The following is a 16,488-nucleotide window of genomic DNA, read 5'->3' as shown; positions in this document are numbered from 1 at the left end:
CAAGCCAGCGCATATATATATTTATGTACGTATGTGGTGGAATCTACATGCTTAAATTATTTTTTATGCTACTTCTCTTATTTATCATTTTTTTATGTGTGGATATAATTTGTTTTAATTGATTTAAAAACTATTTATTTCGCCTTTCGAAAGAAACAATGAACTTATGCCAATATAGGGCTTGCTTATACATGTTATAAGCTTGTATATGATTTTTTTATTATAAAATAATTCTTCTCAATATGAAGAAAAATGGAAAAGATATATTTCTTCAAATTAAGATAGTATTTTTTTTATTATTATGAAAATTGTTAAAGAACTCTGTAAAAAGGGGAAAGTAAAATGGCGAAGATATATCAGCTCCCAGTCTTTACAAAATTACAACAGTTTAAAAAATGTAGATGAGGATAATTATAATATTTTATCAACATATAAAAATAAAAGTTATTTAAATTTATCAGTATGCAATAATGTCATACCTAAATATGTGCATGATTGCTTAGTCAATAATTTGAATAAAAATGTTACTCTTAATTTGGAGCATTTAAAAATAATTGAGGATAGAGCTTTAGCGGCATTTAATTTGGAGAATAAATATTGGGGATGTGTATTTAATACTTCTAGCCATTCAGAATGTACCAATTCAATGGATGAGTATTTTCTTTTAAAGCTTTTTAGAAATTTTGTAAATTATCAAAGCAAAATAATGATTATATCATTCACACTTTTGGACAAAGAGACTCATGAAGAAAATAATAAAGAGGAAAATAGAACAGATAAAAATGTCCTTAACGAATTTTACAATATTTTATATATAAAAAATAATGATAAAATTAATTATATGGAAATAAAAAATCAATACGAGCAATTTAAGCCAGACTTAATTTACATAGACGAAACAAATAACCCATATAATTTCGATTACGAATTTATTACAACTTTGAGAAATATGAAGAGCAAAATAAATAATAATGTTAATAGTGAAAAGGAAGGTGTAGAAGATAAAAGCAATACACTAGTAATGACAAACATAAGTAATAAAGCCAGTTTCATTATTGAAAAGTTTATTTCATCCCCCTTTTCACAAGCAGACATCGTTTTTTCCTATTTGAATGAAAATATTCGTGCAAATAATTGTTACATAATTTTTTATAGAAAAGGATTTAAAAATATTAGTACACAAGGTAAATTAATTTGTTATGAATATGAAGAGAAGTTAAAAAAAACATTTTTTCAAAATAATGTAAATAACATAATTTGTTCATTATCAACATCATTTAAATGCATACAAAATCATGAATTTAAAGAATATATACACCAAATAAATAAAAATATTAATGTCTTATTTTCATATTTAAATAAAAAGTATTTCAATATACATTTTGATCAAAATAACAATTTTTTAAACATTGCATGCTCTAATTCACTTTTTAATATTCAAGAGTATCATATGTTTTGCAAAAAAATAAATATACTTTTTGATATTATAAACATAAATAAAAGCATATATCCACAAAAATCTTTTAATATAGGAACGAATTATTTAACAGCTTTAGGAATGGAAGAACATGATATGAAATATGTGTCTGAATTTATAAATCAATCAATTTTATTATATTTATATACAAAACAAAAATCCGCAAATTCAAACTTAACATTTTTAGAATACTTGGAAAATAATTTTATATCATCTGACATTTTGGCACTTTCTAATGATATACATTCTTTCGTTTCTATGTTTCCATCCCCATCATAATATTACACAAATTAATATTATATTTATTTTTTTTTGTTATTTTTATATTTCGTAATTTTGTCTATTTTTCCATTCTTGGTTGTTTATAATTTTTTAATGGGATCATATGAAAGATTATTTTTTCAATGTGTCTTTCACTTTTTAATAACAAAGCAATGCAACAATAGCAATGACAATAATAAACTATGAATTAAAATATAACTTTAATTAAACTGAAAAACAGTATAGAACTGCCCAAAGCTTAGCTTAATCATAAGAAAAAAATATATTAAAAAGATACTATTTCATTCGCCAAAATATATTAATGAATTATAAAAAATGATACGATTAAACGTAGAGTACATACATATACAGTTCCATTTTTTGGAAGTATACTTGAATTAAAAAAATACTCGTATTATATCACTTCATAATAAAAGTTGAACTTCTTTCATTTCCCTCCATTCGATTGCCTTTTGTCTAGCCAGTTGAACGGATTTATACTCTGCAAGAAATGAAAAAAGAAAAAATATATATAGAATTATATGAGACAAAATTATGAACATATTTGAAAATGCTCAAAATTATACTCAATGACATGACATTCTTAATTATATAATTTTGTTCTTTTGTTCATTTATATTATTAACCGTTTACAGAGAACCCCTTTGTTTGTATTTTTCCATTTTCCTTCCAATTAGCTCTCCACAATTTTCTTGATTTGTCATAGTAAACCCCTTTTCTAGCTTCAAAAGATGCAACAACACCATCAATCTCAAGATCATAATATCCTGTTCTTTTTTTTGGTTTTGTATTTATGGAAGCATTTAATTTTTTTACTTTATAATTTTCCTTTTTCTTTGAAGAAATTTTTTGGGTATTTTTTGTGGCCGATTTTGCTTCATTTTCTTCATCGCGTACAAGCTTGGTGTTGGCATACAAATTGGCACTAAATTCTGAATTATTCTCAATTTGTTGATTATCAAAATATTCTGATTTTATTTTAAATAATCCATTAGACTGTTCAGTATTTTCCTTTAACTCTGTATTTTTTTGAAAAGATTGTTTATTAGCAGAGATTTGAATTTCCCCAATAGTTATGTTATTATCATATTCAGAATTAAAAAATGAAAAATCTACTTCATCTTTAAGCTTGTTCTGATACATATTAAAAATATGTGAAGGAATTTCGATAGCCTGAACTATATATGGTTGTTGTTTTGAGTTTTGTAATATGTCTAATGATTTAATAAATTTTTTAACATCCATAGATTTTTCAATGTGCTTTATATGATGTGGTTGTATATATTCATTCATACTAGGATGAATATTTGATGTTTTATAAAAGTTTGATTCATAATTTTTTTTATAACTTTCTGATAATATAAATTTTATATATTGTGGTTCATGCACTTTTCTTAGTTCATCAAGTTCATCAATAATTATTTTTAAGATATGAAAGTGTAAATATTTAACAGATTCAACATATAATGATCTAAATATTAATTTATAAATTTTTAATTCTTCAATTCGTATTTCCATTATCTTTTTCCAATGAAAAAAAAAATTGGATTCATATTCTCCCCATAATGGTACATTTTTATGAATCTCTAATAAAAAGTCATAAAAATTAATTTGATTTTGAACAAACTCTTTCATATATGTATATTTCTTTCTCTTACTATCATTCATACAATCTTTATTATAGCCATTAAAAAAGTGTAAAAACAAATTTTTATCACCTTTGTGAAATTTTAATGTTCGTATATGAGTATTTTTATTCTTCTCACTGTGGGTATTCCCTTCTTTGCCTTCCTTTTCATCTTTTAGGTTCATATTATTTTCTGCATAATCTTCATGTCCATATTCCATTTGTATCTTTTGTGAACAAGTATAATTTTTATTATTTCTACTACCTCTATATATATTATTTATTTTATCGTCTACAATATCACTTTGATTAATTTCCCAACATTTCCTCTTTACATTTTTATGTCTTTCTTTTTTTTCCAGATCTATATGTAACTGTGCTAGTGTATCTTCTTCACTTTCGATATCAGTATTAGCTCCATAATCTTTTTCGTAATCTTTTAAAGTACTTTCATAAGAATGTAAACCATTTAAATCATTATTAGTACTGTTTAGAATATTTATATTATCAATACTATTTAAATTTTGTTTATTATCACTGGAAGAAATATAATTGTGTTCGATATTTTTATTTCCTATATATTCAGTACTGCATAAGGTAGTCAAACTCGCGTCATTCGAACGGGTATTTACTCCTTCTTTATTGTCTAAGTTATATAAGGATATATTCGTATTCCCACAGTCATTTTCTTGGTTATTGTAGCTAAAATTATTTTCCATTTTGTCCTTTTTAATTTCTTCCTTAAAAATAGAAGTTTGGTCATTTTTCTTATCATTTATTACATCATTGATCGTATTTTTAAGTATACAAGTTTTTGTAATATAATTAGGTTTACATTCAATTGAATCTGCATCTAAAAAATTCGGTTTGTTCAATTTTTTATAATTATATCTTATATCATCCCTATTTTGGACACCCTTATCATTGTTTTCAGTGCTATAATTATTATGCTCAATTTCTTTAAAATTATGATTGTATAAACATGTTTTATAACTTTTTTGATAATTATCTGAATTATTTTCAATTAATAAATTATGACTTTTACATGATATTTCTTGATTGCTTGTGTTATCGTTTTTAGATATACGATTTTTCTCGATTATTTTATTTTTGTCTACATATAATTCAGTAGAATTATTACTTGTAATTTTATTATCATAACCCATAATTGCACAACAATATTTTCGAAACATATATTTAATTTCGTTACATTAACAAAACAACTTAAAATTATAGTTTTTATTTTTTAAGAAAAAAAAGGTATCTATATTATATAACAATCATGTAAGCAAATTATAATTTATTGTATAAGAAAAGGAGTTACAAATTGTTAATGTATAATTGATTATTAGTGGCACAATTGATAAGAATTATCATGAATATGCACATTTATGTATGAACAGAAAAATGTATGTTCATACATATATACAATTAAATCAATGAAGACACACTTTATAAGTTATATATTATGTAGATTTTCTTCAACTTTGATAAAAAGATATAATAGAGAAAAATACGAAAGGTATACGAAAAAGCATACATATTCATATGCACAAAAACATGTATTTAAATTTAGTATTATAAAGCAACGTGATAAAATAATACAAATCTTGAAATAAAATAAATAAAGGATACAAAATAAAGAAATAATAAAATGAGATATAAAATAAATCATCGAACAAATATAATCATATTACAATAAAACAATAAAATAAAGTATTAAATTAATCGAAAAGTTAAAGTTTAGATAATCCTTTTAAAGAAAAAACTTCATATATCTTAACACATGTATGTATAGATACGTATATATTAAAGAGAATAAAAAATGAAATTATAACATCATTTTCAGTAGTATTTATGCGCATATATATATGCGTATATGTGCGTATACGTAATAAATCTGAGGAGAGTTAGTAAAAATAAATGAATAATATATGCAGTAGAAGCAAGCCAAAAGTAAATAAATAAAAAGCATAAACATAGGAACCTAAAAATACTAAAAATAAAAAAAAAAAATCAAATAGACGAGAAAAAAAAGACAAATTTTAATACATTATATGATTCTATACAAAGTAAATATATAACATTGTTGAATTTTTTTAAGAATTTAAATTAAACCGCAATTTATGCAAAAGTGATATATAGCATATCTCAAATTTATTAACATGTAATAATATGAAAAATCAACTTCAAAGACAACAAAATATGTTATGTGTATATATATACGTACACATATCATAATGTAAATATGTTACATTTGACAAACTATACAAAATAGGTAAATACAGGGTTTAAATGTAATATTACTCTAATATTTTAAAAATACACATTTCAAATTACTTTAAAAAAAATACCCTTTTAAAATAATTTATTTTATTATATATTTATTTTATAATTCTATTGGTTTTAAAAGTGTCTTGTTACTAGTGTTGTTACAGTTGGTATTATCTCTATGGTTATCGATTTTTTTTTACAAAAGAATTCATATTTTTACCTTTTTCAATTGTGTAAATCTTAAAAATTTTTAAATCTATTTTTCAATATTAATATGAAAGTATAAGGATAATTAAAAAAAATGCTCACAACAGTTAAAATATATTATATATATGCACATGTTTCTGTTTATTAGAAATCTGTGTACATGCATATTTTGTGAAGATAACTTAAGATGAAATGTATGAGGCATTTAAAAAAATGTCCGTTACATTACCTTTATAATTAAATATTCTTCTAAAAAGCAAGGTGCTATTATTTTTATATTTATTTTATTTTATTGTTTTTTTATTGATGATGCTGTACTTTATTTTTTTAAGAAGTGCCAATAATAATATGATTATATGTGAACAAATAGGATGGCAATACAAAATATTGTATCCATGTGTATTGGAAATTTACGAATCATTTTACTAGTACATAAAATGCATATGTATGTAGAATAGTGTGGACAACACCATAAGAAAATGTTATACATGTGGTTGTTTTATAATTTATAAAATAAATAAAAAGGTTTCACAAATATTTTTTTGTAAAAACGTCATTAAATATTTTTAAACAAGCCCACATAGTTATGAACGTGCATAATATATATATGCCCTTATTACACATTTTTTAAATATTTTCCCATCTGTTTGTTCTTTTAATACATTTTTGATTTTTATAAATATGTTAAAATGAAAGCATTATATTTGAATCATTTATGTTGGAAAATTAATTAAAAAAATATAATAATTTTTCTGCATTTTAGTACAATTTATATCATTGTGATGTATAAGAAATCCTATGTGTAAACGTGTGCATTTATTATGTATTATGCATGTATATCACTACATACGAAAAAAAAATATATGTAGTATATTTATAGAATGCCATATATCAGACATATGGAAAATATTATTATTTTCCTTATAATAACCAATGAAAGAGAATATATTTAAAGCTTACTAGTATTCATAAAGATATCATAAATTTAAATGATGTTTTTCTCTTTCGTTCCTTCAAGGGTAATGATAATTTATATTTTGTATAATTTGGTGTAAAATATAGAAAAAAAAACATAAAAAAAGAAAAATAGAATAATGATAATGAAAAAAAATAAGATTGGTCTCTTTTTAATAGTTATTTTTCTAAAATATGTTTAGTAATGCACCAATACCCAACATATAAATACACATATCCTACAATATTTTTAATAAGAATTTATCGAATTGAAAATATTAATATTAATTAATTCTATTTTTTGTATTTTATGATATTACAATTACGTTTCAAATTTAGAATCTATAAAAAATTATTTGATATATCAGTATATGCATATAAAAAAAAAAATAAATGAATTCTCTAAATGGATATATAAAGGCACACTTTCAGTAATTAAATGAAATAATTAAAATATAAGGAAGCAAAGAACGGAAGAAAATAAAGAAATATATAGATGCAATGAAAAACACGATATGTTCTTTAGCGGATAGTCACTTAAAACAAATAACTCTCCTTAAAGTTATATGCATATTATATTATGTCATAGGAATACTTATTTTACTTATATCATTTTTTTCGAAAACAATAACTAATTGGTCTTTACATGGAAAAAATATGTTTATAAAGTTAGAACAAGATGAAGAAAAATACAGTTGTATGATTCATAGATTAAAAAAATGGTTTGATGATATTATAATCTCAAAAAAATATTTCTCTCATTTTTATTTTGTTGGTTTGATAATAAATTCAGCTATATTACTACAAGTAATTTATATTCCTAAAAAAATTATCTCATACATATCATATACACATTTATTTATATTCATTAATATACACTATTTTCCATTTTTTCATTTTTTAATAAGGATATTAATGAAGCATCTCGGAATAATTACAATGGTAACTTATTTTGTTGAAAAAGTATATGCAATTATTAGTATTGAAATGTATTACGCCCATTTCGATGGCACATAATAAAAAGCATATATACAATTTTAATAAACAAATAATATCGGGTCTATTACACTGATGGAATTAATTGGAAATGAATATATATATAGTCATTCCAATTATATACATATAATATAAATAATCATTTAAGTATGTCTTGTGACTATCTATATATACTTTTTTCAGCATATGAGCACATATCTAAAACGAATATTATGTTTGAAATCCATTTGTTAAGAAGATTATTAGAACAAATATTTGTGGTGAAAACTACTTCTAAATCTTTTATGCATATTTTATCATACTGTCTAGGAGTAAGGTAATGTAAATTAAAAAGAAAAAAGGAAAATAATTTTAATTTCTAATACATTTTCTTTGAATGAAAAACGCGTAAATATATGATTCATAATGTATTTATTTTTCCACAACATACGATAGCTTCTACTTAGTCACTCCCTTTTCTTTGCATAACAAAAATATACACAAAATTACAGTACTAAAATTGCTTTCGATTATACTATTCATTATTGGAAATTTAATTCAAGTATGCAATATTTTTATTATATATTTTTTTATTTTTCATATTTTTTGGCAATGTACTAAGTACATGCATATATTCATACACATTTAAATGAAATTATAAATCAAATCCTTCTATTACCATACCTTTCAGTATGATTCTCATGTTCGCTTGGCCAAATTACGATCAAAAGGTTCTTAATAAAAATAATGAAGAAAGGAATAAAAAGACAAAAATATTAAGCATTATAAATATGAACAAATTATATGACAATTTGTAAAATGATTCTTTGATTTTTATTTTTCCCCTGTTTTATAGCCCTGAAAAATAATGAATCTCCATATAAAGTCCCATATGGTGGGCTTTTTGATTTTGTTAGTTGCCCCCATTATTTTAGTGAAATTTTGATATATTTTTCATTTTTCTTATCAAATTTAGATATTATATGGTAAGTACATTCCTAGGAAGATCTTTAAACTGTTGAAAATTTTTCGAAATTACCAAAAAATAATCACAATAAAATGTAGACACACATAAGTGCATACATTTGTATATTTATATTATATCATTATTATAATAATATTTTTTTTTTTTGATTCAATCCAGTCTTTTGAATTGCCTTATGGTTTTATTAATTTTAATTAAAAATGGTAATACATATGCATACATTCTTTGTACCAAATAGCTAATTATAATTTAATGCATAATGAAAAATCGTCATATTTAGTCGAACATATAATACATATTTTTTTTACTCCACTTTATTTTGGCTTCTTAATTAGGAATACAAACACATAGGTGGTATCTGAAAACTATGCAAGACACATACCCCAAGTATGATTAAGCTAATATATATATGCAGTTTTGCTTTTCAAAAAATAGCTATTTATGCTTATAATTTTTTTTTTTATTTCAGACAAAGAAGAATTATATTCCCTTTTCTCTTTTAAATATATTTTCATTAAAAAAATCAATGGAAAATATGATTATTATATTTTTTTATATACAATTTCTGTTATAAAAAGACCGGAGCTGTATAAGTTCATTAGATTTGCATAAACAAAAAAATAATATACCATTTAAACTTGTTATTAATTTTTTTGGTATTTTTTCAACGTGTATGAAATACTTCATATATATTTTTTATCATCACTTATAGTGTTCTTTTAAATAACAATTTTTCATTGTTTAACTAAATAAACATATGTTTTGAGTTTTCACAAATACAAAAAAGTATTAACATATATGTATGCGCATTCTTTGATAGCACTCTTTCAAATGTATGCGTGGTGAAAGAGAAAGACAACAAAAACATTGTGTCAAAAAATATTACAAAAAACAACAAAAATGTTCATAATAAAGATATAGATAACAAAAGATAATTTATTCACATTCTGATATACAATGATTTATCAATGGACTCAGTTTAATGCTTGAAACGAGTAAATTTTCAGGTATAATTATAGATTGACAACACATTTGACACATATCAGTTACACATTGATCTACGTCATCATCATGTTCACATGCTTTTTTTAATTCTTCATTGGAAGATTCAATACATGAATTTTTAAGGAAATTGAGTACTTCCGATGTTTCTAAAACAGTTTGATCTAACTTTTCACATGATTGTATACATGTGTTTGTATCTTCTTCATTCATTTCCCCTTGTATATTATCACAACAACTTTTACAAAAATTATTTGTACAATTGCTGTCTTCTATATCGTTTTTATTACAAAATGCTTCTCTGCTAACAATATCTTTATGTGTAGAACAGTAATAAATATCATTTGGTTTATTTTCATTATCAATTTGATCTTGATTTAGATGAAAGGAATGCTTTTCGATTTCAGTGTGTTTAGTATTGGAATTTTCTTCAATTTGTTCTAGTTCATCATTTTTATTATTATACCCATTATAATTTAGTGATTTATCATTTCCTAATACTTCTGGGCGTATTGTATCTTGTCTTATTTTTGAAAATATGGGTACCAAGCTTTCAATTCCAACTGATGGGGTTGGACTGTATTGTTTAAAGTCAAATGGATGTATAAAGATGTTACTAAAAGAAACATTATTACAATTGTATGAAGCTAAACCAATTTGATCTCCTTTAAATAAATCTAAACCTATTAAACTAAAAATTGGGTATGTCATCAATCCATTTCCCATATTAACGTTAACATTTGTTGAGCTAAATGATATCGTTACTATATTCCATGTGTTTTCTTTATATCCAGAAACAATAGATTCACCTAATAAATGAAAATTTCCATTAATATTTTGTCTTAATCTGGTAAAATTGGATCCAATATCTAATATAGTATAATTATTAGGATCTAAAAATTTAATGATAGCTCCTACAGTTCCATTATTATTACATTGTGGATATACCGAAAAATTAAATACACCAGCAGAACATATTTTTTTTTGTAAAATTATATATGATGATGGACTATCATTATTTTGGTACGAGTATTTTTCTTTCTGTTTTTTTTGTCCATATGCATCTGATGCGTATACTATGACACGCTTTTCATTCCCTATATTATTTGCATAATTCCAATTTGATAGTTCTTTATTTTCATTTGCTTCATCAAATGATAAATATGATTTATTGAATTTTCCAACATAAAATTCTTCATATATATTGCAAATTAATGGTATGTTATTTTTGTTTTTAACATAATTTTCTTTTGTCAAACATTCAACAGATTCAACAACTGATTTAGCAAATTCAACAGAATCAATTCCATATGTATAAAACCCTATAGTACCAGCAGCATTGAAATCATCATTTACTACAATATCTGGAGTTGGTATATCATACAATGGTTTATTTGTTTTAATAATACTTATTTTGATTTTTGAGTGCGCACATTCAATTCTTATACCAAACCATATATTTTCGTCAAAACCTGTATCATTTATGATAGCTAATTCGGTTGGTTCGTTATTTTCAAATTTTAATAATCTTTTATATCCATTTACACCATTATTCAATTCTAGCATGTAATAATTATATTTATCATATGCCCTGAATATTATACCTACTGACCCAGTCCCCTTTACATGCACATATGTTGAAAAAACAAAATCATAAAATAATTTATATCTTAAAAAAGCATAAGTACCATAAAATAAATTATTCGAATCGCTTATATTATCATGAATGCGTGCATTTTGAGTTAGCACTTTTCCACTCATCCCTTCTTCTAATGGTTTATCTAGCAAGTTCCATTTTCCTCCACCAGTACTACTTAGATGTGCATCTAGCATGTTAACAATTTCAAATGTGTTATATATATCATCATCTATTACATTTTCTAATCCCCATGATTCAAATTCTATTTGTCTAAGTCTTTCATCTATTAATCCTTGTAATTTATATTTTATTTTATCCAATTCAGAAGTAATTCGTGAAGATAATAATTTTATTGTATGGGATATTTTTTGAACATCTTTTAATGTTTCATTAGATAATAATTCTATATTTTTTTCAAAATTTTCAGTTGGCTTTAAATATCTTCTAGCATTAGAAACGATTGTAATTACTTGTTTGTTTATTAAAGCTAAAAAAGTCGGATCACTGCTTCCAACTTGCTTATTAACAACAGTCACAAGATCATTTATTGCGTCTGCAGTTGATGAATCAATGTAAATATTTTCTATAAGGGAATGGCTATTGCTTTCAATACTATCGGTTTTATCAATATTTCCTATAGAAACAGGCGTCGTTTGCAGAAAGGAAAATGATTCCATGGGTGCAGCATTGTTAGGACATTTTGGAGGCACCCTAAAAACCTTAAACGCTACTTCTTGGCTATCATTTATGTAACTATCTGATATAATACCATTTTGATATACACCTTCATATTCACCTAAAGCATTTAAAATTCTGAGATTAATTAAATAATGCTTATCATAAACTCCAGCATGTATAGATGACAAACAAATAGAACTGTCTTCAGAATATATGTTTCCTTCTCCTCCAATAACAGTTGCTTCAGTATTTCTTTTTAAACAATCATAAGGGCATTTAAATAAATATTCATTCCCAACAATTTTTTCAATTTCAATAGCCTGTTTTAGAGTGGTATCACAATTTAAATTGATAAATGGTGGAGGGGGATTAATTGAATTTATATTATCTGAACAAACAAATCCAGACATTTCAGAATTAGATGAATCAAAAAATATTACCCCATTATTATTAATTCCAAATGTATTACCTATTGGTGTTCCAAATTTTGATATAACATTATCAACGTTCTCTTGAAAATCTAAAGAATAGAAATAATTTTCTACATCATTTTTAATAATAGCTAAAGGTACTGGATTATTTATATTTACATTCATCAAATGAAATAAATTTTTTAATGTATATACTTGACTTTGATCATTTAAATGTATAGGATTTAAGCCATATGATGCACAAATGTTTTCGACATCTTTTATTTTGTTAATTATGTTTGTATCTATTGATGGAATATAATACATACTTCCAATTTTCATATCACAAAACACTCTTAACACATTTTGAGAGCATGTTGGTAATACATAATAAAAACCAGAAGAAGAACTAGGTAATATACTTTTTAAATGGAAACAACTATATGCTGGATTGTCTGGTGTTTGCCCTAATTCGCTTGTAGATGTTGAATAATATAAATTAAATGTATTACTTTTTAATATATTTTCAGTTTTATTAATTACATCATATATGTTTTTAAGTATAACATTTTTTATATTCATAATATCAGTATGCCTTTTTTCTTTATTACTTTTACATTTTTTTAACTGAGGATTTAATTTTTGTATTTTTAATGCTTCAGTTTGAATTTTTTCTGCATATTTCTGTAATTTGCTGTCTATATTTTTTAATTCTTTCCCTTCCTCTATATTAACTTCAGAAACAAATTCAAAAAAGTATTTGTCTCTTGCATCATCTGAATCCTTTACTTTGTCACAGTCATCAACTATAGATTTTATCCTATTTGTATATATTGATACTTTTTTTATACCATAAAATAAGTTTTCTTCATCACCTTCAGAAAATTCAGGATTTGGACTCATTAATTTTATTCTAATATATTGAGCTTCTGTAATATGTAAATCATTTATTGTACTTCTTAAAAAATTTGCTAAATTGCTACTAATTTCTTTATAGTTTTCTCCATCATTACTTAAATAAATTGAATATTTTGTAGCGGGATATTTCCAATAAATTATGGACTTTTCTAATTTATATTTACTTCCTAAATTAATGTCAAAATATACTGCATCAGGTACTGTTTCTATATCAAATGGTTCAGATAACCAAAATGTATCTAAATTGCCATCTAATGCTTTTTCTGGTGAATATTTTTGATCTTTTCTTGATAAAGAAGACGTTGCTTGTTTATGTAATGCTATATCGACACTACCAGATTTTGATCCATCTTGAGTTAAACAAAAATTTCCATCTCTTAATATTTTTAATTGATTATTTGGTAACAATTGCCAACTACTACGTCCATCATTATGCTCTAAACTGCTATTACAGTCTTCCATTACTATTTCTCCTCCATTAGCTATCATATTATTTTTTAAACTCATACATAAATTATTTATCGGGTTATATATTTGGTTACTAGAATTTAATTTCCATAAATCTCTTCCATCTAAATAAGACATAGAATTTATACATCCTCCTAAAACCACATTATTTGTTTCACTTATTTGTAAACACAAATCTTGAGTTAAACTAGACATGCCACCTTGTATTCTCAAAGTGGGATCTCTAGAGCCTAGCACATTTACAAAGTTAATGCCAAAATATTCATGCACAGGATGCCTCATATTGATTTTAATCGATTTTGCTCTAATCACATGGTTGAATATGATGTTTTGGACGACATTTCCTGTGGAGCAAAGAAAGAAGAAAAGAAAAAATGATAACCCAAGCAAATTGAGGAATAAAAATATTCGCAAATGAGGTATGGAATATATTTATGAATATGTGAGTGTGTGTATATCAAAAAAGAAATACATATATTTATGTGTGCATCTTACCTGCTCGAGATTCTATTGTTTGATATGGAACGACTTCTTCGTATGAATCATTCCCGTCATAGCTAGCCATAATAGAAACTTCCCCAGGGGAATAAGCCCAGTGTATTATAACCCCATTTAGTGATCTCACATTTTTCAAATGTCCTATCCATGAAATTACATCATTAGGATTATGTTTCCCTTCGGAACACCAGTAACCTGAACCTCTTGTCAAAGCATTATCCGCTCCATACTGAGGCAATCCATTATCTCCTATGTTTGGAAATGTTGATTCGGCTTCACAACTATCAAATTTAAAAAATGTGTTGCTGATGTCGTTTTCTCCATTCACGTAAAGAAAGTGCAACATAAATATTGCAATTACATAATTAAAAAATAATTTTTTCATAATTTTTTAGTTAATAGAAAATGAAATATATATATATAGAATAATATCGCTTCAGTGAAGAAATGCCTGTAGCATAAGTGAGAGCTATAATAATTAATGTAATAATTAAAATATATTATTGCATATACGCATACAAAAAATGAAAAAAAATTATATATATATTTGTTTATTTATCAGCTTAAGACAAATAGGTATTTTTATACACAAAATATTTACATAACAATTGGAAAATTAATATTAGTAATAATATAATTTAAATATTATAAAAGTATACATATACCCTGCTAAAATGTACACATTGAAACAACAACAAACGTTGTAAATAATACTTCCATAAAATGGTAACAAAAAATAATATTAATATATTAATAATAAAATAACTTAAATTATATAAATAAATTAAGAACAGTAAAAAATGCTATTTGCATAAAAAATACACGCATATAAAAATTAAGAATATATGTATATACATATCTATCCTCAAATTATTGTTACATACAATTTTTACACTGTCTAATTGTAATAATATATATTATAAAGTATATATTTCATTGTCATAAAATTTAATATCCTTATTATTGCAATTATTCTTTTATTTTATTTCGTTAGCTATTTTTTATTATATTTTTATATGTACATTTGTAGTTGGCTAGCCAGAAAAAAAAAATATCATAATTTATGTGTGTGTGTGTGAGTGTATTATACTCAAATATTGATATGCATACACAAGTATATGTGTATAAATATTGTTATATATTAATTGTTTACCCTTGTATATTTATTACAATAATTTTAAATATTAAAAACAAAAAAATAGCTATATTGTTAGAGTTGTATATTTATAAAAAATACTATTAAAAAAGGAAAAGCAAATTAATTTAATACAATTTTATAATTATCCTCAATTTTTTAACGTATTTTTATATTGAATTAAACGCGTTTTAAAATGTCTACATTCGTATTTTTCAAAAAAATATAGAATGCATGACAGTTGCATATATAAAGTCTACATATTCAGTATAATGTATAAGATATTATAACATTTATTATGAGAGTATGACATATTTAAAATATATACACCAAACAGGTATTATGGTTAAAAGTCCCTCGAAGTTTAAACACCCTAATTGGAATAAATTCAATATGTCTATATAGAATGATCTAGCATTAAATACAAACCCTTTATTAATTAAATGCTAAATAAATTCATTCAAACAAGTGTCTTTCCATTATTTTCTGAAAGCATGCGTTTGTATTAAAAATATGCATGTATTATATAAGTTGCTTATGAAATAATAGAGAGATAAAATATATATCAAAGTTTGGGCTTAAGATTTTTTCGTAGAGATATTAGCAATAAACTATATTATGCGAACACTTTTGAATGATAGATAATTAAAATAATATGTAGAGTGCGAAAAACTAGAAGCCTTATAGATAAATATATTTTTTAAAGGATAATACTTGGATAATTGTAAATTAACACAATTTTTAACAAGCTAATATTTATCATTAATTTTATTATATAGAGTAAATTTTATCTTTCATTGTAATATTTATTGATAATGTTTTGATTCCTAAAGATGAAAATTTTGTTAATAGACAATAAATTTAGTGGTATGCTTATAATTATATATATATCCATACCATCTAAAGCTAAAAAAATAAATATATTGTCAAAATATTTTTAATAATAAAAAATATTTACA

General features: G+C 23.7%; 4 protein-coding genes across 4 annotated transcripts; 2 read left to right on the top strand and 2 right to left on the bottom strand.

Moving 5' to 3' along the window:
* Positions 1 to 301: 301 nt before the first annotated feature.
* PCHAS_1323100 (serine hydroxymethyltransferase, putative) lies at positions 302 to 1,756 on the top strand (the record flags this gene model as incomplete). The annotated part of the gene is made up of 1 exon (XM_739264.2): positions 302 to 1,756. One exon carries the CDS (start codon positions 302 to 304, stop codon positions 1,754 to 1,756), a length of 1,455 nt encoding a protein of 484 aa, XP_744357.2.
* A 407-nt stretch (positions 1,757 to 2,163) lies between these two features.
* PCHAS_1323000 (AP2 domain transcription factor, putative) lies at positions 2,164 to 4,579 on the bottom strand (the record flags this gene model as incomplete). The annotated part of the gene is made up of 2 exons (XM_016799203.1): positions 2,164 to 2,240; positions 2,386 to 4,579. 2 exons carry the CDS (start codon positions 4,577 to 4,579, stop codon positions 2,164 to 2,166), a joined length of 2,271 nt encoding a protein of 756 aa, XP_016654528.1.
* A 2,743-nt stretch (positions 4,580 to 7,322) lies between these two features.
* On the top strand, positions 7,323 to 9,284 carry PCHAS_1322900 (polyprenol reductase, putative; the record flags this gene model as incomplete). The annotated part of the gene is made up of 9 exons (XM_016799202.1): positions 7,323 to 7,628; positions 7,730 to 7,763; positions 8,001 to 8,133; positions 8,253 to 8,358; positions 8,488 to 8,527; positions 8,653 to 8,782; positions 8,941 to 8,984; positions 9,117 to 9,168; positions 9,251 to 9,284. The coding sequence occupies 9 exons, from the start codon at positions 7,323 to 7,325 to the stop codon at positions 9,282 to 9,284; spliced, it is 879 nt and encodes a 292-aa protein (XP_016654527.1).
* Positions 9,285 to 9,717: 433 nt separating this feature from the next.
* On the bottom strand, positions 9,718 to 14,779 carry PCHAS_1322800 (LCCL domain-containing protein; the record flags this gene model as incomplete). Its single annotated transcript, XM_016799201.1, has 2 exons — positions 9,718 to 14,240; positions 14,392 to 14,779. 2 exons carry the CDS (start codon positions 14,777 to 14,779, stop codon positions 9,718 to 9,720), a joined length of 4,911 nt encoding a protein of 1,636 aa, XP_016654526.1.
* Positions 14,780 to 16,488: the final 1,709 nt, after the last annotated feature.

This window comes from Plasmodium chabaudi (genome assembly GCF_900002335.3).
Source record: "Plasmodium chabaudi chabaudi strain AS genome assembly, chromosome: 13".
NCBI lineage: Eukaryota > Apicomplexa > Aconoidasida > Haemosporida > Plasmodiidae > Plasmodium > Plasmodium chabaudi.
Note: the sequence above shows the minus strand (reverse complement) of the source record. Positions and strands in the feature narration are given on the sequence as shown.